We start from the raw sequence: 25,845 nt of genomic DNA, 5'->3' as shown, positions 1-25,845 counted from the left end.
GTGGGTCACTTGTTTTTATTAAGCTCATAGAACTTAGGAAAAGTTACTTTCATGCTTGAACAGAGCTGCTTTTTTAATAAATGAGAGTAATCTACATTGCGTTGATCTGCACTGCCTCACCGGACCAACTGCATTACCTGAAGTCGCAGAGAGAACATTAAATATGTGTTAGTTTAAGAGGGTTCTGCGCTGAGCAGTCACAGAAAAGAGCTCTGCCTCATTACTCACTTTGGTGTTCCAATAGAGAGAATAATGGTGAAATTGTTCAGCCTAAATGCAGAAGAAATATTGAGTAATTTAGAGGTTTTAAAATTGTTGGGTTTTTTTATTGAAAAAAACTCTATTGACGCAAATATTGTACATCCCAGTTTGTTTTTCTGTTTTCTTCTTTTCTTCTATAGCCTTAAGCCAGAAGGTTAACTATTTTAGTTTACACGCCTACCTCCCCCCAGAGCTGATGTCAGGCTATATTGGTGATGCTGTGGGAGTGTGTAAGTTTGACGCCAGGTAATACATCACACACTCCGGGGGTTCTCCCTGGTATGCTCCTCAATAATGAAGTTCATTCGTTAACTTCTCCCTCAAAGGCCAAGTTCCCCCTGCTGCCCTTTTCAACAGCTAACGCAACTCTTACCAGAGTCACCCGACCAACGGAAGAAAATAAACAAAACCACATCACCATGCTTTTTCCCCTTGACAGGCTCAGTGGTTGCCTTTGCAGGGCATGAAGAATAAGCAGGTCCATTACCAATCCCTCATGCCTGGTTATAGCCATAATTATCACAGGGAAAATGACCTGCTCTGTTTGGTTTGTCGTGGAGGGGCTGCGCCTTCCTAATCACCTCCTTCTTCCCTCCTGTCGTCCTCATGCCATGGAGATGGAGCTGCTTTTGGGGGAGTCTTGCCAGTTCATTAGAATTCACAGGGTTCCACCTCCCTGCCTAGCCAGGCTAAGCCTCTCACACAGACTGCCATGCCTGTGATAATCTCCCCTCCTCGTTCCCTTTCGCTCCTTCTCTCTCTCTATCCTCCTATCCCTTTCCTTTCTGTCCCCAAGGGCAGCTTCGCACAAAGGAGATGCGGTGCAATTCATTGTTAAATCTGATTTCTATTGATCTATTGAAAGATTGTTCCGTGAGATTTATGATAGCACTCCAGCAGTGCTGACGATCCCTCTTTACCACTGCCTTTTCATCTGATAAACCAAATAAATAAACAGATTTTGAATGTATAAGGCGCATATTTTTTTCAAGGCTGTATCAATAAAGTGAACATTCAGTTCCAGCGGGCCGATTGTAAACACGTTTCTTGCTGCTGGAGACACACAGAAATACCTGGCATTTCACTTACTTTAAATCTAGCAGACAGATAACAGCAACAACTACGCAGCCACTAAACAAAATAGCGACTAAAAAGTAGCCGAGGGCCTTTGATGTTTTTCATTGAAGTGCAGTGCTTATTATATTGTTCAGAGCCTCTTGTCACCACCTCACTCATACCTGCAAGGGTCATTTCATTTGAGGCAGGCATGCAAGTCTGCCTCAAATTTGAAGCGTGGTCAATCCGTGGAGGACAAATATGGCTTTGCTACCACGGTGACACAGTACTTTTGATTGAATTGATTTGGAAATACCAGAGGCTCTTATTTTTTGTGTTTGTTCAAAAAAAAATTTAAATTTCACTCTATAAATAACCCTGGCAGTAAAACAAAAGGCTATAGCCTTGTCAACCATTTGCTATAAGTACTGTGTTGTTGATTCGGATTACATGACAGTTGACGGGTGTACACTTCACCTATGTAGGAATGATATGCTTTCAGGTTTATTCATTTTGACCCTCCTGTTCTATAAATATTGTGCTTGTGTCTGTTTGTATTGAGTGACAGATAGAAAGAGAGAATGGTGCTGAGCTGGCAGTCTAAAGGATGAAGGACAGTGTATATAGTCATCTGATCAGAGTGTACGGTAACTGTTAAGATTGCAGAAAGCACAATACTTACCTACAGCTGCTACCTTGCTAGACTAGTAGACACACTGCTTTGCTCCGTGGAAAACCCATTAGCCGTAATGACTGAACAGCATTTCCTGTAGCTACACATTATACCATGAAACCCAGGCACAACAGCGGCATGTAGCATGTTCTTAAACTCTCACTTCTCTTATTCAAACTTGTCTTTAAATGCAACCCTTCGCAGTCCTCTGGATATAACCCAATAGTGTCCTCTATTTTCTCTGAAATAGGTATTCCCTTTGTTGTCTGTGTGATTTATTGAAGTTTTCCCACAAGTGGAAGCCCCCAGGAAATTGCTTGGAATGGCCCTAAATTGGTTTATGATTGTGTGGTGTGGGCCAGTGCTGTTATGGTTCTAATATTATGCCCTCCACTCCTTGGCATCTATATTAAATTGATCTGTATTGTTTTCATGGAGTGCCTGTTGAAGCTTGCTAATTCTACCGCTGCTTCAGGCTGCTGTGCCTCCGAACACCCAGGTGGCTCTTGTGGTCGTAATATAAGCCTCAACTCTCTAAAATACCTCACGACGAGATTCCCACACACAATGAGGAAGTCCATAACTGTTTATCCCGTGCAGGTCAAAGGCCGCAGAGTGCAACAGCACGCAGAGGACAGTTCTGAGGCTGGTCCAGAGCTGTAAGAGTTAACATGGATCAGCTGCATGGTGAGTCTGTGCGTGGAATGGCTACTGACAGACTGCTAATGAGGCCATTATCAGCTCTGGTCCTCTCCTCTCCTCCAGGGGCACCAGTGGATGCTCCGCACCTCATCTCGATTGAATTCCATTCCACAGGGCTTGTTTACAGTAAATACATTTGCTTGAATTAATCCAAGAGGAGTGTGAGACACATGACTGGGCTGGTGTAAATGCACAAATGTAGTGTCCGTACCAGAAACTCTCTCCCTCCTGGAGTCACAGCAACTTCACTATCACGATTTATATTTTATACTAAAATAAATGATTGACTAAAAGGATTCTATTGATGGCTACAGTGATCAGCATATTCATACCCACAGACGTTTGACCATCAGAGCCTTTGTGGCTTAATCAATGCCCTAATGAACAACTATCAGCAGGGTATTGGCATACTGTCACTGCTAATGTGGAGCAGTCAAGGGAGAGTGTGATCAAGAGCAAATGAAGCAGCTTAGCTGGAGACATTTCTCCTTAGGGAGGCCTGGGCTTTTAAGCACAATTATATACAGTTGCAGGCACTATATTTGTTGTAGAGTAGAACAACATCAAGATTGGTTTATTAGTTTTATGTTTTTCTTAAAGGGTAAGTTCACCACAATTAAAAATTATATTGTATTATAATACAATTTAGTTTGTCGTGCTCACAGTATTGAAAAAAAGAAAAGAGAGGACAGAGAGATGGGGAATGACGTGCAACAAAGATCCCCACCCAGATTTACACTACGGACATCGCGTTCAATGGTTGGTGACTTAAACCCTATAAGCCTCAGGACTGCCCCAAAAAAATCATGATTGATAGTGGATAGCAGGGCCGTCCTTCAATCAGAGGATCGGCGGTTTGATCCCCGGCTCTGGCTCCGCTAGTTGCATGTCGATGTGTCCTTGAGCAAGACACTTAACCCCAAATATTGCTCCCGTATCTGTGCCTACGGTGTAGAAATGTGATAGAATCTCAATTGTAAGTCGCTTTGGTTAAAAGCGTCTGCTAAATGACTGTAATGTAATGAAAAATTCTTTGTCCACAGAAAGTTTCCAAGTTACTGCGGATAATCTACAGAACTGTCGATGTTTGTTTCTTTGGTAGAAAGTAATATGCTTTTTGTTTTTATAATTCGGGAGAACAAACCCACGTGAAAGCGGATGGATGGTGAAGATATCTTAGAGGACAATTAGGCTCTTGATAGACCTTTTATGTTTTGTGGAAGGCTGCTGACTTTAGATGCAAAGAGCCAAGTGGAGTAGATATCAGTGTACCACATCGGTTTTGATGCAACATTTTATAGGTTTTACTTTTTCATTGTTAGAAATAGCCAGTGGTGTTGGTTGTTTCATAATTCTCCTAACCTGTAGGGAACTCATTCGCAGCATAGATTGTAAGCAGACGAAACATGTGCTCAGACGGTAATAAGGATGTTATCCTCCTCTCAGATGTTTTTGGATAACCAGCCAGCAAGCGCAACTCCTCCTGCAGTATCATGTTGTTGTTTTTTTTCCCTTAACCATCGCTCAGCGTTAAGCCACTGTCTGTCAAGCCACGGTTGGTACACTGATAGAGCAGTCGGTTTCTGAGAGCGAACCACAGATAGTGGCAGTTAGACATGTTCCTGCGTGGGCCTTGGCCCTGACTCATTTGGTGAACTTTGAAGATCTTGTGGGGAGACGGCAACATTGAAATGAGTCAACTGCTCTGTCTCTGACATCACATTGTTTGGATAGTTTACCAGGGCCTGTCTACGTGTAGTTTGTATCCCAAGCACGCTCCATTTGATGCTATCAGCCTCTGAATGATATTTTGTTCATTAGACGGTGTGCAATAAGAGACTGGTGTTGACACAACGTGAGTTAATGTGTTTAGTGTCTCTAATGGATCATAGAGGTCCTAATGAAACATTGTCATGGGAAGATTTATGTTGCAAGCTGCTGAGTCCTCATTTCCATTGTATATGTGGTTAGAAGCACCTTTATTCATTGAACAGAACACGATAGAAAACTTCAAATGCATATAGATATTTAGTATGTAAAACGGGAATAAAAAAATAAATCTATCAAAATGTCTCTCACGCATTGTTGAAAGTGAAAGCATCATAATCCTGTGGCAAAGATACAGTGCTGCTGTTGTGATATTGATGTCAAACCACTGTAGCGATTGTAAAATAAGCCTCTGAAATTTGAAATATTGGTGGTGTTAAAAAAAGTATTTTTCCTGTAATTTTTAGATATTTAGAATATAGATTTAGAATATTGCAGCGCCTGAAACTGAAGCTGCATGATGTTTGTCTTGAGACGAGATGATATGAGCGCCAGCTTATTTGTGGAAATGCCAAATGCAACGTGGTTATTGGCCAAGGCTGGATTGCACTAAAACCAGAATATTGTATCAGAGAGAGGCAGCTGGTTAGGAGTCAGAACAGATTATCATATGAGAGAGGATGAGCGAGGAGAGGGGGAGGAGAGAGAGAGAGAGAGAGACAGAGAGGTAGGGACTGGAATGGGAAGCAGGGGGCGAGAGTGAGGGGCACAGGAGGGAGAGAAGGAGAAATGATAGCAAGAAACTCATCGCCCGGTCGCTGTGGGGTGGAAGGGATCATCCGAACCCTTCCGTCACTATCTCGCCTTCTTCACCTGTCAAAAAGAGTGTGTGAGAGCCGTCGGAGTGTGTGTGTGTGTGTGTATGTGTGTGTGAGAGAAGGGCATGCGGGTCCTCTGAGAGGTCATGGGAAGAAGCTGAGGCTCCACTCGTCTTCTCTCGGTGTAGGGCCCACCGCTGCTTGCAGACATCTGGCCTCACACTGATCACTCATATCTACAGACAGGGAGGAGGAGAAGAGCGGAGCGCTTCCATCTTTGAGCCACAGAAACATTACAGATCTCCCTCATATCCATCCTCTCCGCTTTCCTTTTATTACTTTTTTTGCTATTTTTCGGCTTCACCTCTCTCTCATCCCCGTGTAGGCATTTATCCCCTCCTTGACTTTTTTCTTATCCTTAACATAGCACTGTTTTTCTTTTCTTTTTTTTTTTAGCAGAAAACCAAGAGAGTAGAAGGGATAGAACAATAGTGTGATAAACTGACGTCTGCTAGAACTGGTTCTGACTTTATCCTTGCACTAAAAATATATGCCAAGGGAAGATAGCGAGAGTGCGCTGTGTCTAGCAAGCCGGTATACAAGGCTCTGACTGCAATCAGTGGGAAGAGGGCCAGCTTCCCTGCCTGAGCTCTCAGCGCCCCTACTGGCTGCATGCTGTGCCAATCAAAGGCTAGTGGGTGGGGAGCAGTCAGACATGAACACTGATGTCACAGTCACATGGATTCTGGTGTGGTCATGCTCGGAGGCTGAGAGACAGAGCTGTGCTGGCCAGCTGCTGCTGAGACAGCAGTGGAGGGCTTTGCGCTGGTGATAGTTGTTCTCTTATGGACTCGAAGCTTAATGATGTATTTTGTGATTTCAGCTATGAAAGGTAAGAGAAAAATGCATGCTGATCCTGCACCCTGAGTAACAAGTAGGGAAGTACGGCTCTGCTATTCATAGCCTGCCAACTCTTTGCATTTCATTTGCAAGGCATGCGTGTGACAGAGAGAGAGAGTGAGAGAGAGAGAGAGAGAGAGAGAGAGAGAGAGAGACAGAGAGAGAGAGAGAGAGAGAGAGGGAGGGAGGAATACAGTAACACTGTGCTTCTGAATGCGTGCAAGTGAATTAGGCTTTTCTAATGTTTCTTTTCATGCATGAACAGATGTGCAAATATGTTCTTTATTCAGAAAGAGACACTGAGCTAGACTCATTTAACTTTTTAAAATTTGTAAAGGTATTTTGGTTTGATTCTTTTACTCCTTGTGTGGGGAGCTGTGCAAACCACAGCGGTGTAATCTTTGCACGTCTCTGACAAGCACAGCTCCTGAGAAGTTTTTTTGGCATTAATGTGAGGTAGCATTTCAGAGAGAGAGGGGGGCAAAGGGTCGGAAAGGGGGGCCGGGGGCTCTTGTTGCTATTCTCTCTGTCCCGTTCTTAATCCTGTTGTTCCAGTCCAGAGGATGTGTCTGTTCCGCGGGAAGATGTGCGTGGCAGTGTTGAACGTGGGTCGCAGACGGGCGACAAGGCACTGGCGCGACTGGCAGACTGTGATTCTTTGAGTTGATACTGGTGCATGTGTGTGTATATCTGTGTGTGAGTGTGTTGTGTTCCACTGACCTATTTTTTGGTTAGTCGTGTGTACATATGTGGCCATGAGAGCAGGACTGGGTCCTGCCAGTCGCTGTGATGTTGATCTAATATGCTTAATCCCAGCTCGTCCACCCCCTCCATCATACAGGCATACATGCGCACACACACATCCGCACAGACAGACACTGAAAGTGCAGTCAGACATACAGTACAGCACACACTCCTTCTCTCGTGCATGCTTGCACACGCGCACATAATCATGCTTTTCACACATATTAATACACTCAGTCTTCCATATTGAGAAATGGGAACAACCATATCCAAACAAATGTGCTCGTATGCATAATACAGTCAAAAACAATAACAGGCAGCTGTCATTTTGTGTTGAAGGAGAAATGTCAGGAATGATGTAATTTTTGTCTTCCCATCTGACCTGAAATATATTTACATTTGTGCTTTTTGTTTTAATATTTACTGTCCAGACAAAAAAGTAATGGAGTATTTTCAAAATACTTATATGTATACATATTAATATATAGTAATATATTCATGAATAATCCATGTGTGAAATAACAGGCTTTTATCAAATGTATATATTAGTATTAATATTAGTGGTATTGATAATAACCCTTACAGCATTTCCTAGTTACAGTTTATGTATTTGCGTAATAAGTTTGCCATCTAGATGCAGTTAAATATCATGTTCTTTGTGTGAGAGACTTGCAACTCTGAGCGTAGTGTTAATTTCTTCTATTTTTCCCCTATATCGATCACAATGTGTGAGAATTCATTTATGAAGGGAGGCTCACAGTCAGTTGTGAAATTGAGAGGAAGTGCAGTCCTGTATCTCATTTTCAATGAGATGCATATGAAAGATGGCCTTTGACCTAATGTCCTTTATGCAGTTTATAGTGGAGGGCTTTATGAAATCATATTGGTTTTGGATGGAATCGACTGCTGTGTAGCTTTTCTATGACTTTTTTAAAGTGTGGCATATACACAGCATTTTAATGTGTATATTTCTTCTTTTCCTGACTTAGTGCATTTTTTCCTTTTTTAATAAGTGCATTTTCTTTATTTGTCATCAGCCGTAAACATGTTAAGATGTTTACTAGCCATTCTATTTTCCAGTCTTTATGTCTACTTTGTGCTCTGTCTCACCCCTTATTGGTACGTTCAGCTGCTGGTGTCATGATAGGACACTGTATCAATGTCAGAAATTAAATTAAAATATGAACAAGCTGTATAATTGGAAACTAATTTAAACGGCAGTAGTAATTTCTTCCTGAAAATGGTCAGTGAAATGAATGGATGAACAGAACATGACTTTGTTATTATGTTAATTGTGTTCATACTGCATGTGCCTTTTTCTGTTGTTTTAAAAATAAAATGTTTTTCATACTGTGCACTGCAAAAAAATGCTAATATATTATACCAAACATCTCTATGTGTCTCTGTGGCTTTGTCTCTACTCTGCACCCCCCTTTACCCACCTATTCCTCTCTATTCAGCCTCTCTACCACACCACTGCCTCTCAAGTACCTAATTACCTGTAATGGAAACATCCCTCTCATTACCCCATGCAAATTAGCCAGCCTACTCAGCACAATTAGGATGAAAATTCCAATTACATAATTAAAGAAAGTTGTTTGATGTGTAGATTGACAGAAAAGGTAAAACCATCCTCAGTACATATAATTAACCCTTCATAAAGAGCATCATTGTGACGAGGTATACATAGCGGTGGGGAATGTAACTGAGTACTTTTACTCAAGTACTTGTACTTTACTTGAGTATTTCCTGTTTATGACATGTTATACTTCTACTCCAAATGTTTTACGTTTATCTGACAGTAGTTACCTGACAAATTAAGATTCTACATCCAAAACAGAACAACATTAGAACATTTAAAATATGTGTTTTAAAAATGTTAACTACCCATCAGTATGTAACATATGATGATTAGTCAGTGAATCTTTGTCTTAAGTTACAGTAAACTGAATCATTTTGAAGTCTGGACTGTTTGTCGGTAAAAAAAACAAGACATTTGAAGGTGTCACTTTGAGCTCTGGGTAATTGTGTTTGACATATCAAACTATTTTCTTACGTTTTACTAAACGGATTGATCAAGAAAATAACGCGCATATTTAAAAAAAACTATATAGTAATATTTGTTTGGCATAATGTCTAATTAGATGTACTAAATGCACCCATAGGAGCTATTTATCTGCGTTGGATACTTTTAGTTTTGTATTGTATTGTATGTACATTTTCCAGTTAATTCTTATAACTTTACTCAAATCAGAGTATTTTTACAATTGTGGTATTGGCACTTCTAGTAAAATAAAGGATCTGAGTATTTCTTCCATCACTGCAAAAGCAGTAATGTTTTAAAAGTGTGGAAAGCAAGGCACAGTGCATGCAGACTGCACATTAATATGTGATTTAACACGAGTGTGTACCAGACTGTAAAAAATGTACTGGGGCCGTAGAGAGCTAAAGCTAAATATCTTGTGATAGACGCTGTAAGGCTATGTTAACAAGGCTGTAAATATTTGCTGTAGATTTGGTACTCTTTGTCTCTTTCTATCAGTGGCCGATTGAGGTGCTCACTACCCAGTGCTGCAGGCTCTCACACATTAAGGTAGAGGTTAACAAGATTGGCTATTATCCAGTTAGGGACTGAGGACATGAAGAGCTAAAGGAAAGATCGCCACAGATTAAGGGGAAGACAAATATAGCATAAGTCACCTGCAAGGATTTAAAATAAAAGCCCCATTTACAAAGAGAGTATTTTAAAAAGGGTTCATATTTATTTTAGTCTGATTAAAATAATTTGAGTTTGAACGTGAACATAATTCCGATATTCTAAACAGTAGCCTAAAATGACATTTTGCATTTATGAAATATGTTTAGATTCAATTTCACCTTCTTTTTACATGTTGCTCTGACAGATGGAGGCTGCGTTCTTTAGCCCTCTCTCTTGCCTCTCAGCTGGCTGAAGAAGTGGAATGGCGTCCCCACAGGTTATTAAAGTGTGTGAGGTGTGCCAGTCTTTGCTGCGCACACTGAGACTAACATCCTGGCCGTCTGACTGTGTGTGGAGGGACTGGTTAATGAGATATTGACTGCCCATTGAGAGCATGGATTTTTGATTTGGCTCCATAGAATTTGGGAGGATAGGGAGGTGCACTCTGGAGAGAAGAGGAGAGATGGGCACTAATTCTAAATGATTTTTTTTTTTTGTTATAGTTAGTATTGTTTGTGACAATTTGTCTTTTGATAATTCTTCTTTTGAAATTATTATTATAAATAACAAATCACATAATATATCAGAATCAACCATGTATGTGCATGTGAATATAAATTAAAATACTTACAAAATTATATGAGTAAGAACATAGATTCTTAATCTGCGTAATTCATTAAAAAAAGTACATCAATTTACAGAAGGGCTTAATTGCTATAGCCATACTTTATATTGCTAAAAAATGTATAGCTACTCAGGATTGATTGACTATGGAATTGATTTTTCTATACATTGAGTCTTTGCAACAACCAAATACAAATGAATACAGTCTTTTCATACTCATTTTATGTTTATAGTTTGTACAAACATTAATCTGCGACTCCATCCAAGCCATTGGTAGTGTGCCAGGCAGCTCTGTCAGTCATCTCGTCTTGTCAGTCACACCTTGTGGCTTTGACAGATTAGATTAGATCCAATCACAGGCGAGGTTAAATGACTCTCCTGTCCTATGCCCAATCAAACAGCGGGGTACAACAAACAACAGCGGCTCAAGACAACCATTGGGCTACATGAGAGGATTGCTGTTCATTCTGAAACATTCACTCCGAGTTCAGTCAGGGTTCTCAATTTGGCTCCCCAGTCAGGTAAAAAACTGAGCTGGGCTTAGTCAAACGCCTCTAACTTAAGGGTAATTTCCTGCGTTACTTTCACTCAGTATTTCAGGAGTCACTTATAGATTCTTTGAAGTGTCTCCCTGTCATGCAGCATTTAGCTGCTGATAGAATACTCCCACTGTCAGCACTCCTTAGATAATCATATACCACAGTCCATGGAGTTAAAGAACATTTCACTTTCTTTTTTTCCTCTTTCTTCCTGTAGCTTCCGCTGTCGAATATGTGAAGTGAGTGTAGGGATTGGATGTATTTCACTGTTCACAGAAACCGTTTGCTTTACATTCTAAGTGATTGTTATGTTTGGTCAGTTACAGTACTTATGTGCATACTCTGTGGACTTATTAGCTTCATAATAAGAATAAAATATATTTGATTATATATCTCTTCAGCCGGACTTGCCCTGTTTTACCCTCATAGGCTTTGCCCCATGGGGCTCAGAAGTTAGCAGAGTTTTAAGAGATTGAAGAGTGAAGTTTATCCCCTTGTACTTTCATTCTGAGTGTGTTTCGTACCATTGGCTTTTTCTCTCTGTGGGCCTCTGGAGGGCTGTCCGTTGGCTTTTTGAAGTTGCATCAAAGAGGAAATGGGGGAGAAAAAGCATTATTGATTTTGCGTTTTGTCTGACTCAAACACTGAGGACAGAAAAACACATAAGGAGTTAGGTGTTGGCAATGGGGCAGCTCCGTCTCTTGTGTGTGAGCCAGAGGGAGACGGGGGAGAAACTGAAAAGCGGTAGAAGGTGAGGAGTAACACCAGACAACACTAATGCATCTCTCCCTAGAGTCGTATGCTCAGCCCTCTCGCTTCCTTCGTCCTGTCCTCTCTGGTTTTAATGGTAGAGTAAATAAAGCCCATTACTGTACAGCTGGAGACAAAACCTCCGTCTATCCCCGCCGTGCGCGATAGCTTTTCCTCCTCCTCCATCAGGCCGGCGACTCCCGAGCTCTGACAGCATTCTCCAGTTGACCTGCTTTTCCATGAAACACCAAGCTGCTCTCTTCTCAGTTGTAATCAGATCTCCCTGCTAGGCAAGCAAGCCAGCTGCAGGCAAGAAGAGGAGTATTGTTTGTGTGGTTTATCACCTTTCTCCTCCTCCTGTGTCAGCGCAGCAGAGGTGAGACGAGAGTGGAGTACTTTACTGCTGCTTAATGTGACCTAGGGTTGACCAAAAAGGAGCTCTCAGTGACAGCCGCTGATAAGAGCTGTCACTATTATGGCTAACACAGCACTTTTGCTATATGGACATATGGCACAGCCATGTTCTGTGAACTTTATTGAAAGTGATTTCCTAGGTTGCACATATGGATGTCTATGGAATTTGTATTAAGAGACTGTAAATAGTGATGACATTGTCAGAATTGCAGCAGAAGTATGCTGTATAGTCGGGGAGCCTGGACGGGGTCAGAGGTCACAGCATGCTAAGTCACACTCCCCTCTGCTCCATGGAGAGCGACTGCGGCATCTAGGGACCCTGGCGGGGGAACAAAGGATGAAAAATGAGAGGTGCACAGAATTTTGATGAGATGAGGGAGCAGGCAGCGTTACAACAAAGATCGTCACAACATGCGCTCCGCCGCTTGATTACAAAAGGGAGAAGAGTTTGTGAGGTGTTTGATTACGTGTCCCAGCAGAGGCCATTAGGGGTTCTACTTGTAGGATGGCATCATCTACACTCATCTGATCTGGCTTCTGCGCCGATGAAAAAACAAGGATTGTGAATCCTCCTGAGCACTAGGGGGTGCTCTTCAAGATAGACAAAGAATGTGAATAATTAGAGTTTTGAAGTTGCTACAGTCTCCTAACTATGCTGTCATTGGTGCAGCAGATTGTAATAGGGCATGTTTGAATCTCCCAGAGGAACCTGTACAGGCCGGAGTGAAAACTAACTCTCAAGGTTAGCAGCATTAGGCCCTCCTTACCCCAATAAGATGCATGAAAGGAATTGTATCATCATAAATAACAAAGAAAAACAGCCTTGCTAGAGCAGTCTGCTTAAGATTGATTTTTATGCACATGCATTCATTTGAAATAAAAGAAATGCTGTTTCAGTGCTAATTGCAAAGATGAAAGGAGGTAGAATGTGCAAGGCAATGAACTTTGTTTAAAGGCGCCGCGCATGGCTTATTCAGGGACATGGTGCTTTAATGAACTCCAACGCCATTTATGGAATCGTAGAGTTTGTTTTGAAATTGAAACTGTATTTACACCGTTTTATACAAGAGAACGGTTGAATTACCATGTTGAATTACTCAACATGGTAATTCAGCGAGTCAGGCAGCAGAGCCAACTAAACAATGCGTGTCCTAGACAATGAGAGTGTGTATGTTTCCCAGCTGGAGCAAAGGGGTTAACTGGCTGTGGAGAGATCCTTGACCTATCTGAGATGAGCTCCCCACCCCCCCTAGCAATGTGGAATATCTGATTGCTGATTATGAGTTTATTCCCCATCGTGCTGAGCCTTTTGCATGTCAGGATCCATCCCTCCCCAACTGAACTGATTAAGGAGCTGTAGATGATGCTACAGCTCTCAGCAACTGCTGAAAGACTCTCAGAAAGCCTGGTAATCTGGAGTGCAGCTGGCAATCACCCACCACTGACTCTTTTTGAGCATTTTTGGGTTGTTTTGTTGTTTTCAAGTGGGTATTTTGGCATATTGTTGTCTTTGTTCCCCTGGGCTTCTTGTTTCTGGATGAGAGCTTTCCTAGTGCTGAGCGCAGGTCGTTGTCAACCTGGCTGCTCAGCTCAGCCCAGTCCAGCCGCAACAACAGCAGCGTCAGCAGAGACCCTCGCTCAAAGTCTCAGGCTGTGCTTATGATCTCCCTCTTACAGGAGTCTAATTTGGGCAAAAAACAGATCTTCATCCGTGATGTAAAAAAGCTCTCCCTTTACTCATTTTCAGAGCTCCCAGAATCCAATACACGGGACAATGTCGTCAGATAAATTGAAAGAAATGGCTCCTCAAAAAAACATGTCCTCGTGTAAACTTTGACGGGTTTATATGGCGTTCAATGGATTTCTGTCACAAGGAAACAAATAGAGTTTTTCTCGCAAAAAGACTGGCACGACTGCTTTATTTGCTTGCAGGGATCTGTCGCTTAGTTACAAATCAGCAGCTGTCGTCTCTAAGTTTTGTTTTTGTCAATAGTTGGAGGGGAGAGGAAGACCGCCCTGTTCCTACTGCGCTGAAGGCTGTTTTAATCTCTTTAATGTGTGACTTGGGGCAAAAGAGGAGGAATCTGCCCAAACAAAGCATTCTCAATTACTATCAAAGCTGCACAGCCCACTGCTAATGACGTCCAACTGTCATAAGTATCACCCACAGTGTTACTGCTTATTTCTTCAATACTTAAATGTTTTGTTATTTATGGACAATACAGTCATATACTAAACAAAATTATTACCAGCAATATTACACAGGTACACATAAAAACGGAGGAAGAAAAATGGCACTTGCTCTTGTGTATTTGTATTTAAAGGCTTATGTTACCGCCTCTTTCTGCAGTCAACAGTAAAGTTAATGGAGTTCCAGATGTGACACCATCAGTCTCAGTAAACAAATGGCTATTGTCTGAGCTCTGCTTCCTTGTGTAAATTAAATGTTTTAAGGTGTTACACTGCTGTGATGAAAGACACCAGAGTCTGAACCACAGTGTCTGAGAAGTGATGGGTGGGACGGTCCTCCCAGACTGTGCATGTTTGTGTGCGAATTTGTAGCAGGTATGTTATTTGTTTTTTATGATAAAAGTCTTTATTACGTTATTATAAAATTAAATGATTTTGTATGTATTTTTTATGCATTTGTGCAAATATTTATTGCGTGTGACAGTATAGTTAAGTTTCATTCATTTTTAGGGAATACGTTGCTAAATCTCATTATCGTCGTGCTTAGATTTTAATTTCAGTGAAATTTCTTTGTTACATAAAGCGCAGGCAAATTCTTCTTAATATTTCGTCACATCATGTCCTGTCTCAGCCTCATTGTTCTGGATCATATCAGCTGTCACTGCGGATAAACCAAAGGTAAGAGGGGAAACAGGTAAAGGCATGATGGGATGATTTTCCTCAAATTGAGGATGATCAGAGTCAAACTACTGTACGTTTGACATACCTTGCCCACTTGAGTGGGTAAAGAAGTTGTTGTTTTTCATCGTTTGACACATGATTGCATCGGGCCGTTCTGCTTTGATCTCAGCATGGATTTTCTTTTTCTTTCTCTTGATGTGGGATTATTATAATTTATACATAAGGGATTTTGTTTTTTTCTTGAACCCCAGCAAACTTGAGTAAACATGGTATACATAGAAGATTAACATTGTATTCATTTACACATTCTCATTAGCGAGCCCTAAGGTAATTAATCAGAGGCCATGTATATAAGGAGATAGACACCGTTCGAATAATGTATTCCTTTCTACTCTTACCGAGTGTGAGAAAAAGTGTCTGATCAATTCCCCCCTTAGATGTAGCTCTTTGAAGACATGCAGTGTCTTATGAGAGCACCACCACAGTATTTATTCTCTAGAAACTGAAGGCTGCAGACCTTGAATATACTGTACAAACATTGCAGGCCATTGTTGCCTCAGCCTAATAGATCATATACATACAAACTAAACTGAACAGCCATGAGAAAGTGTGCATTCAAATGAAAACAATATCTGGTAATGCTAGCTGAAGTGATCACTTCATGAAGTTTGCATCTCATTCACCCTTTCACACACAGTCACACGTGGCAGTGAGCTACCATGCATAGTGCTTGCCTGACCATTTTTATGTTCATTGGCTTACCCAAGAACTCTTTTTTGCTGTTCCAAGTGCAGCAGTGTGGTGTAACATATACTGTACTGCAAATTGTACCCGACACCCACAGTAGTGCCTCAATAAGGTCCAACATATTGGCTTTCTTTAAAGTAAAACAAAGGCTCAATCTGGTGTGTACAACAATTCTGCCAGGGATCACATGTAGATAGCTTCAGGCTTTAATTGCAACCATTATAAATTAATTTTGTTTCTACATGAATGTGCCTAGAGGGTAGTCCCAGTCGCTGATTGAATAATTAGTAGCTGCCCTGTAAATCACATGCTAACTCCACATGTTTGCAAGCGCATATTGAATGAATGTCCTGAAAAGCGGAATTTTAGATGATGTCAAGTCTTACCAGTCTCTTTGTAACACGTGTTAACATCTGTTTATTGTCGACGCTAACAGTTATTTTCTCATGTCATGTCATGTAGTTGAGGTCGAGAACATTAAACCATCCAACTACTTCTCTTACGCTCATGAATCAGATGATCCTGAAAATCTGAAACTATACACATAACTGTGTGTTTCTTGTTTTGGTCAAGAATTTCAAAGATCCCAGCACTGTGAGCGTTTTATTTCCCTACATAAAGGCATTAACATAAACTAGTTTCCTTGAGTATTTTTTACCTTGGTTCCATCACACTAAAGCAGAGGTGGTGTATTCCAGCAGCTCAGTTTCTCTCTGAGGCAATCCGGAGATTGTTCAGTTTGTACTGTAAACTGAATGTTATCCATAGGCAACAGATATGTTATGGCTGTTACTGATGTATGTCCGTAAGATAGATTTGATGTCACAATAGTATATCCCTTGAGCAACCACAAAAGCCTCCATTGATGAGGGGTTTATTTTTAAAACTACAGGAAAGGCTTTCTGCAGATTAATTCCAGTGTATGGTTCCCATTGTGGGAGAAGCAAATTGGGCTTTACGGAATTAGTGTTTGCTGCATGAATCTCAAATCTATTCCTGAAACATACGATTGTATTTAATGTGATCGGATGCTTCTTCGTTGTATTTGAGTGGAAAAAGTAGGCAAAGTTTCCCGGCTGGATTAGTGCGCCAAGTACAGTAATGATGGCTCGATGTTTCTCCATTGACCCAGGTGTGTGTGTCTAAATACAATATGGATGTGCAGGGCTGCCTGTGTGCTCCAGTGCTGGGAGACTATTTGCTGAAGGTCATTTGGGATCATAGCGTGCCATTAATAATTCCTGAAAGCATCCAACATCTCCATCTGTTGTGCTGCATCCATCGCTCCACTTCAAAGACAAAGGCAGCATCTGCAGGTAAGCATTAAACCTGCCTCCAAGCTAAGATGTTGGAGGTGGGATTCTTTGCTGAGAGAACATAACTCTGGTCATCAGGTCATGCTGCTCATATATTAGCCAATTAATGTTTGTATGTTTGCTCACACAGCTTGACCCCATGAACACATAGGTAAACAAAGACTTGTAGACGCTCACTTACCGTGTATTGTGGCTATTGAGTGTGTGTGTTTTTCAGCTTTCAATAGCTGAATCTAGGTACAGTAATTCCACACACACACACACACACCTTTTCAAGCTACCGGCCTCTCTACAGGGAAGCAATTACCACCCTCTGTTGAGTCTAGCCGGTCAGCGTGACAGGGTGTTACCGGAGAAATTATCAAAGCTGATTTTAAACTAAGCATTTAATTATGTGCACTGTGTGTGTTCGTGTGTGTGTGTGTAGCTGACCAAATAACATGTATTCATCTGTGCACCGGGCATTCAGCGTAGTGAAATCTAAACAGGTCTCAATGACGGGCCCACTTCAGATACGTGGGAGTCCTGCGGGGAGTAAATGGATGTTTGGCAGTGGCATGTGCTCCACTGGCCTGGTGGGCGCAGTGGGCGAGGAGGCAAGTGCCTGGCTGAGTGAAAGATGGCAGTGCGCAAGGAGAGTGTGTGCACACAGCTGAGGCTGTGACAGAAAACAGCGAGAGTTCTGCTCCTGCTGCTTCATCTTCCCCTGCCAATGATAGATCTCCACTTTAATTTTGTTAATAGCACGAGTCCAGTGGCCACGATGGACTCGGAGCAGCAAACAAACGGCTATTCCACCCACTTTTTTCGTTGAGATGAAGCTAATCATAAAGGTGTGTTTGGTTTATTTGTGAAGAAAAAGAAAAATGTAAAACTTAGTTTGTATTAAGATATTTCATAATTTACTGTAACACGGAGCGTACGGCGTATCATTCGATGAAGCTTACAATTATTACTGCTCCACCCCTCACATGTGGTCTGCTGATAAAGCACCTGTGCCCATGAGTAACTCCACCATCTTTCAGCCCACGGCTCTTGTACTGTACTGTAGGGCTGACCAGCGAGTCTGCTCACATCACCATCAGCTTCAAACTGCTTAGCCTGGCCAATTTGAATTTCACATCTCTGCTGACTCATAACCCTGTCAGGACCTTTCTTCTTTATCATGTCTGTGTCTCCAGTGGACTCTCATCACAAGCAATAGGAATTAATTATTTAGATTAGAAACCGAGCCACAATTACTGAGATTTTGGTCGAAAGGCTTTGTTTTGGCTTAATGTTGATATCTGATCGGGACATTACTGCAGAGCCAAGATTGCCTTTTGAAAGCAATTATTTTGCTGCATTTATTCATTCATGACATTTCAGTGCAAGTTAATGGCTGTGTCAGAACATGCAGGAAAGAGAGCAGGAAATGATTTTGGCTAATGACACACTCTCAAAGTAGTCAGGTAAGAGCGAGTGCGGTGCTGTGCTGGCCGCTGCACCGGACAGCGGCTCAGATCAACATGATAAAGAGGGACTGATTGAGCTCCGTACATCCACAGGAAGCTGAGCATTGGGGTTCAAGGTTATCTGGACAAATCAGACTCCTGTTTCCATTCATCGCCTCCTCACCCACCAGCCAGCCCTTCCTGGGCAAACCAGCAAATTAGCAATTCTGATGTCTGCAAGCAGGTCTGGCAAGGGAATGCCTGTGAATCCGAATGTCATGATTAAACTTTCATATCCGTCCAGGGGAAGTGCTGCATATACAAAATAAGCTATCTCGTTTTATTTTTCAGCACTTTCAGTAAGGTTGTCGAGATGGGCAAACGTAAACCCTTCAATGGGGTTAAATGGGGGTGATCCTTCACTCAAATCACTCAATTCTTTGTCTCAGTGAACATAATAATATATTTAACATGCCGCCGTAGTTATTTACATTGCAAGCATTATTCTACTGCATCTGTAAACAGGCTCAACCCCCAGGCCTCAAATTTGTAAATGTTACTTCCTGGTGTTGATACCCCTGCAATGTTACCCTTGGCTGGACATGCTGAGTGGATGGGAGAGAATGTGAGGGACAAGGAGCCTCAGTCCAACAGCGAGCCAGGCCTGGATGTGGCCATTATGTAAGATGGTCTTATCAGGCTCTACCTCCTGCTGAGCCACAGCTAGCTTCCCTCTGCTCCCCCTTCCTGGTGCTTCCACAACATGGGCCTTCATTAGCAGGGCTAAATATCCCCGTTCTCTGCAATCTCTATCATTTCTTGCCTTGAGGCAATCCGATAATTACCTGTTCTCATTTCCCCTCCTTCTGGCCAGCAGGGAAGTGTTCTGACTTGCATTAGTTTGCATGAAATATTATCAGAATATTGCACATTTCTCCATCCTGCAGCCTCTGACACAGGAAATATAGAGTCACAGGAGCTGTGATTGACAGGTGTCTGTCTTTCATGTTCCTCTGAGAATAGCTGCTTTGTTCTGGAGTTACAGCAAGAATTTTGATGGAAGGAGGAATGAGTGCGTAATGTGTATTAAGGCTTTGTTGCTTTGTTTAACCTCCGTCTGCCATTATTTCCAGGCAGTATTGTTAGGCGTTACATCAGTCTTTGTTACCTACAGAGTAGGTGTAAAAGGAGTCACAGATTTTTTTAAATTGAAACGCATCAGTGAGTTTTCCCCATGCAAAAAAAACTATCAGCGTTATAATAGAGCATCTTCCTCTCTGTGAATCCTGTGATGGTTTTGCGAGAGAGACGGATGAGTACATGGCATACAATGCCCGGGAGGGGAAGACATCTTGAGTGGATATGGTCAGAAAGCCAGGAATTCCATCCAGCGGCACATATTCTGTCTCATAATATTCATATCTATCAGTAATAATTTCCAGCGGCTTTGGATCAGGAGATGGATGAGCTTCACCACTAAAAGCGAGAAGCTTCACTCAGCCTAACCTCTGCGGTCAGTACAAATCATGTATGACAGCTCTAATAAGCAAGAAACTGCATCTGATCTTGATATGATGCAGTATGTCCTTATTTTTTTTTTATATGAATGTCTGCTACTGAAGCACACCTATTCCTGCTTCAAATATTGCTGTTTTTAGAAGGTAATGTCATGCATGGTATTTGACAAAATGCATCTCTGTTTTATGGCAACGAAGCTATGAACATGACAGTTTTTGCCAGTGAAGAGATTGATTGGAGCCAATTTAAAAAATGTCTTTAAATGTCATTCACGAATGGGTATTGGAATTTAAAAGGAACTTGTGTGTTAAGCAGAGGATCCGTCTGATACGGAGTTGTTGTTGATGCATGAGCTTAAGCCCATTCAGTGTCTCCCCTCGCCTTGCTGTGGGAAGCAGTGATGATTTTGGACTTTGTGACGGTCACTCTAATCTCTAATGAAGGCTCGTCCCTGGCTCTGCTCAGCCCTCTGATAGCAGAGCAGTCGTAAACAGGCCTGTCAGGGGGATTGCAGCGCTAGCAGTCCAAATGGCAAAGAAAACCCCAGGGACCAAGCCATGCTAGCATTATGGTCTAATTCAGATGTAGCTCGGAAAAGACATATGAGAAAATTCTTCTTCTTTGGCTTCTTAGCTTACTGCGTGGATGAATCACAGTATACTGTACGTTTGGACTCACTTTTTCATTTTTTAGAATAAATATTACCCACATTAGTCCAAGTACATACGTTAATGTACATTCCTACAACAGTCAGTTGGTCAACATATCCTCCAGAATAATCTGAGTGTAAACTAAAACACCATCAGACTTATTTCAGCTGCGAATAAACCCTCATCTTATAAGATTGCATCACAAATTGACCATAAAATGTGTGTTTCTAAATTGAGTCACACCATGTTATAGCATATGCTTCTTTTAGTTTTACAACATTACCATACAATTGAAGACAATTTCATGTTTAACATTTAGTGCGAGATGTAAATGTGTGCTCAAATGATTCTGTGAAACTGATTACTGGTTGCTCTGTGTTCTGACACATCCTGTGCTCATGCAGCATGTGCGACAGCTGGTTAGTAATTAGAATAATCTTCTCCCTGGTAGTGATTTAGCTTTCATGACTGCAGCTTACCTCAAATTGAAAATAAATTTATAGATAAATGCCTTTGCTGTTCCAGCAAATTATACCGCTGTAACTCAAAGGAGCCAAGTTGTTTATTTTGGTAGTAAAAGAGCAATCAGAGAAAACAAACAAAGCTCTTTATGAGTGCTGTCAGATTAATAATGATGCTACCCAGCGGTGATGATACAAACGATTATTTTTCAGCACACTCTGCCTCACCACATCATGGTAATTATAGATACTATATCATTATTTTATCAAGTATTCACTACAGATTATCAGGATAATTAAAGCTTGCTCCAGGATTGCCAAGTTCACTGTGCCGCAAACTGTGAATTACTGTGCAGGTGAGAAACACACACACACACATTAGCAATGAATCAGTTTGGTGAGTCCATCTTCAATCTGTGTTTTAGTGAGCGTGTGTGGACATACACACAAACATCAGTTGACAGTGTTAAGATGAGGCTACACGTGTGATACATTGTTTTTCTCCCAGCTTCTGTTCTGGTGTATCTGGGCAAATCCCGTGGTGATGAGGCGTAGAATCTGTCATGGAGAAGACATAAGCCTTTCATATGCATAGTAGAGATAAGAGGCAGCCATTTTATCAGGCGAGCTGTCGCTCCAACATGCTTGCATGTTACGTGTCCCCGGGAGCGCCTCCGGAAACATGTCCCTTTTATGACACGGCCCATGCTCACCAAGAGGACGCCTGGTCTGTGCCGAGCTCTAACCTGACAATTATGCCAATTACACCAGGCAGCAATGTTGACAAACACACCGGGAGAATTGCTGCAGTTGATTGGTAGCTGTGTTCCGAAAGTCCCCCGCTGTGACCTCTTCTGTAATTTAACTGGCATGGAGGAGAACTGCAACGGGTTTTCTCGAAAATTCCCCAAGCTTTATGTTCTTTTGTAAGGGGGCGATGTTTGTGCCAACTGAACAAGCAGAGAAATGGATCTAGTGTGTCAAGAAGGCACACAGAAAGAGAGAGAGAGAGAGAGAGAGAGAGAGAGAGAGAGAGAGAGAGAGAGAGAGAGAGAGAGAGAGAGAGAGAGATCATTCTTCCCTCTAGTCACCACTGTATGCAATTTGTTTCGATTCATAAAGAGTGTTGTGTTTCCTGCCGGGCCAGGGCAACATGTAGAAAGCTGTTGTTGTGGATCATATTGCCTCTGAGGATTAGATCCCAAATACTGACCCGGCACCATTATCTGCTGCTTATGTAACCCTTAAAGAGCACTACTGTTGGCACCTGAGTATGAAGCTTAGCTGCCTGTGAAGTGAAGCAGGAGACACTGCCAATACGGAAGCATATTAACAATACAGTGGCTGCTCTTTGCTACGGCATGAAGTGTGTGTGCTCGGTTATACATAAAGGCTTTTTCAGCAGATTTTTTTGAGCAAGAACAGCATTGTACTGCATCAGCCTATTTGCAAAAATTCAGTTTTGATAAGCATGCATCTTTTCAAAGAAAAAAAGATGATGCCCCTTTTATTTTGGAGCACATTAACTTCCAAGCACAGCACATGATTTTTAACTTTCCGTCTCAAAAAAACAAGATTCTATTTGACGGGCATGAAATTGTCATTTCACACCAAATCAAGTGAATGTTAAATTAAAAATAAGATGCACATATGAAGTTTTTAGAACCAGATATTTTGCCACATTACTGGTTACTACAATAGTTCTTTTGTCTTCATTTTTCCCCCTGTTATACCGTAGCAGTTTTTAGCTGTGATTCAACACCTTGCAGGGAGCTTTAAAGGCAATAACAACCGTAGATTATAGTTTAACTCTGAGGTCAGGAACTATTCTATAACAGTTCACTTGAGCTCCGGTTTGGTCGTGTAAGCACAGGGCTGAGAGCAGCTGAGGTTGTGCCGTGAGCGTGGTTTGTATTTTGAGTTACCTTAGAGCTGAAGTCAGACCTGGTCAATGTGAAGTGTCATTGCCCACTGAGAGCACACTATACCTTTTGTAAAAGCACTATGATACACGATGGCAGCCAGCAAAGCAGCCAGGCTGCCTCTGTTGGCCTGGTCGAAGTAAACTGAGCTCAGTCCCCACATGTCCCCTTCACTTCTCTTACATAACATGCTGTTAAGCTGGAGTTAGCAAACATTAGAGGTCAGCTGGTTGTTGTAACAGTGGACATGTAGTCATTCACTGGAGCAGTATTTACAGTAGAAAAATGCAATAGCTGTGAAAGGCAAACAATGTTTGTTCCTCCTGCCATTTGTTGTAAGTTGAAAAATAAACTGATTGACTTTCTATTTAGTTAATTTTCTATACAATACTGAAAAAGCTCAAGATGGAGGGTGTGTTAAATGTAAAGTAAAACTGGTCTGACGTGACTTGTCCATGTCTCTATGCCACCGCCCACACCCAGCCCTTTGTTATGTTCTTTGTGTCTTTCTAGCCTCGAGGACATGATGTTTTCCTATTACCGTATCATGTTAGCGCAGTCTAACCAGTGCTGCCTGTTAGAAATGTCTAATGTCCCTTAACAATGACGGTGCAATGATTCACAGCTATGTTTGATGAAGAGAGGCTGGGGAATCCATTAGTGTCCATCTAAATTACATCAGCCAAACCACTGACACCAGCCTGCAGTCCACTGCCAGCTCATTGATTAAGAACTGTTTCCAATGGCCTTATGTAACTGGCTCTCTGCATTAGGCTAACACGGTTGCTGTTCTCCTGTTATTGGCAAGAAGGGCCATTGTAGAATACAGTTATATTTCTTTCTTGTCAGAGGGAAATGAAATAGCCGAAATGAAATAAAAGCTGCCAATATTAAACACCAGATGACTCACCTTCCTAAATGGGTATTGAATAATGTAGGAACAATTGTAGAGGGTAGGCGATGGAGCAGATTTGTACATGTTGGTGCTGTAGCGTGCTGCTGAAAAGGACTACATCATTCCGGAAAGTCTTAAAAAGACATCACATTGTCCAATTAATAACCACGAAAACAAACCTTCACTTCCGTGTGAGTTCTGAGATGTTTTCAAGGTGTCGGAACAAAAAGAAGAAAAAAAAACGCATTTGAAAACCAAATTTAGATTGCCGTTGGAAGTCTCCATCTTAATTCAGTCGACTCTCTTTAAATCCCCCCTTTGGTTGTGATAAAAGAAAAAGCAATGTCAATCAGGTGAACTAATGGGAATGTGCATTTTTGTAATTCACTCAAAGGGAATGGTAAATTGAAAGGAGTTTGCAACCTTTTAACACACTCACACACACCAGCGCTGACAGTCAAGCTCCATTATCTGACAGCTGGAGAGGTTAAAAATAACTGTGCTCGCAGCAAATTAGACGTATCATTTGGCTTCTAAGTGAGAGATGAATCTTTGTGTGGATGCTCCTGCCATGCCGTGACACAGGGGCAATATATCAGACTGTGTTTGCCTGTCTTTCTCATAAACTCCAAATGGAATTGTAAACAGATGAAGCAATTTTACACCAAATGTATTCTCTCTGAGTCGCTCCTATGCTACAGTGAGAAGCCTGGCTACCATAGACATCTACATTACTGCCCCATGCACTCTCAAGCCAAAGTACATAAATCATAATTTGGCCGCCTGCAGGGTTATTGCTATCGCTCAAAGCCAATCCTTGAAGTGTTTTATATGTGTGTTTTTTTTTTATCTGACGATAAATCTGCTGTTATTGCACATACGGGGGGAGGACTTTTCAAAATCCGGCTGCCTTGTATTTCTCAGATTCACACATGCTGCACAAGTTTAGGCATGCGCATACAAAACACATAAACACTCAAAGATGAGCTTTATGAATCTCGATTCTGTTTGTCACAGTCAAGTTTTCCGTGTCATTCAATAGCACCTTGCCTGCACTTATGCATGCATTTTATGTCAGGTGTCGGAAGGTGGGGTGTCGGTTCCCATTTAAGATGGTAAAAGAAGTGTGACTGGGGGATCCTTGTTACAGTAAGGTAAGTAAAGAGATTTCCATGGGAGGCTTAGGTGACAGCAGAGGTGTAGCGTTTCCTCTAAATACCTAACAACATCATTGTTAATTCATAGCTATTTAATCACTTACTAGTAAGTGCAGAAAGGATGATCTTTGTGTCATGTTGTCTCACGAGGTAATCTCTTGTATTTCCTTGCTTAAGACCCATGCTCTAAATGTGTCACCGACTGTGTGGAACCGCATTCACCCCCCGAGTTTTAAGATGAGTTTTAAGTCTGCATATTTACTGAGCTCAGTGTGGCCCTGACTCAGTCTGCTTGACATGATTTATCTCATCCTGCTTAACTGACAGGTATTGATGTGATACAAGGATAAATGCAGTAGATTGATGGAATTAAAGCCCACCCTATTGTTCCCATGCTGTGCATCACTGACACATGTGAGACTCTTGTCTCTCATTAAAGAAAATAAATGCTTCAGGCATCCTCCCTGCAAAAGCATCAAGTTTGTGTGTGTGTGTGTGTGTGTGTGTGTGTGTGTGTGTGTGTGTGTGTCTGTGTGTGGGAAGCTATCTCAGTTGTTTTCCCTCTCTATAATCTCTCCCTCCTTGTACAATGGATTTAGTCTGGCCTTGAATGGGAGAGAGTACAAATTGCAGCTGACTCTAAACAGCTGGGCATTCACCCTGTCGACGGAGCCCTGGACATATGATTACATTAAACAAAGGGGCCAAGACCATTGATTATCTAATCAACTTTCAATTATTGCTTGTGAAAAGGACAAGATCACAAGTACAAGTGTAGCCATGCTCCGTTATTGAAGTATGGTTGTGTTATACCCCTGGGCAATCCTCCTTGCTTCTTATGTGATGTATCTAAGCCACTGAAGAAAGCGAATCTAAATACGAGAGAGAGAGAGAGAGAGAGAGAGAGAGAGAGAGAGAGAGAGAGAGAG

At 41.7% G+C, this 25,845-nt stretch overlaps 1 protein-coding gene across 2 annotated transcripts in view; it reads left to right on the top strand.

The window, feature by feature from the left end:
• Positions 1 to 25,845, top strand: part of roraa (RAR-related orphan receptor A, paralog a) — a 169,659-nt gene that overhangs the window by 120,253 nt on the left and 23,561 nt on the right. The window contains exon 1 of one of the 2 annotated variants that reach the window (XM_031856722.1): positions 3,683 to 6,169. The exons of the other annotated variant lie outside the window; for it this stretch is intronic. Within the exon in view, the coding sequence (XP_031712582.1) occupies positions 6,139 to 6,169 (31 nt within the window). The 5' untranslated portion in view covers positions 3,683 to 6,138. Of the gene's footprint in view, positions 1 to 3,682; positions 6,170 to 25,845 lie in introns of those variants that run through there. 2 annotated transcript variants of the gene reach the window in all.

Source organism: Anarrhichthys ocellatus, unplaced genomic scaffold (genome assembly GCF_004355925.1).
Source record: "Anarrhichthys ocellatus isolate YVR2014 unplaced genomic scaffold, GSC_Weel_1.0 scaffold2, whole genome shotgun sequence".
NCBI classification, from domain to species: domain Eukaryota; kingdom Metazoa; phylum Chordata; class Actinopteri; order Perciformes; family Anarhichadidae; genus Anarrhichthys; species Anarrhichthys ocellatus.
This window is presented reverse-complemented; position numbering and strand designations above follow the sequence as displayed.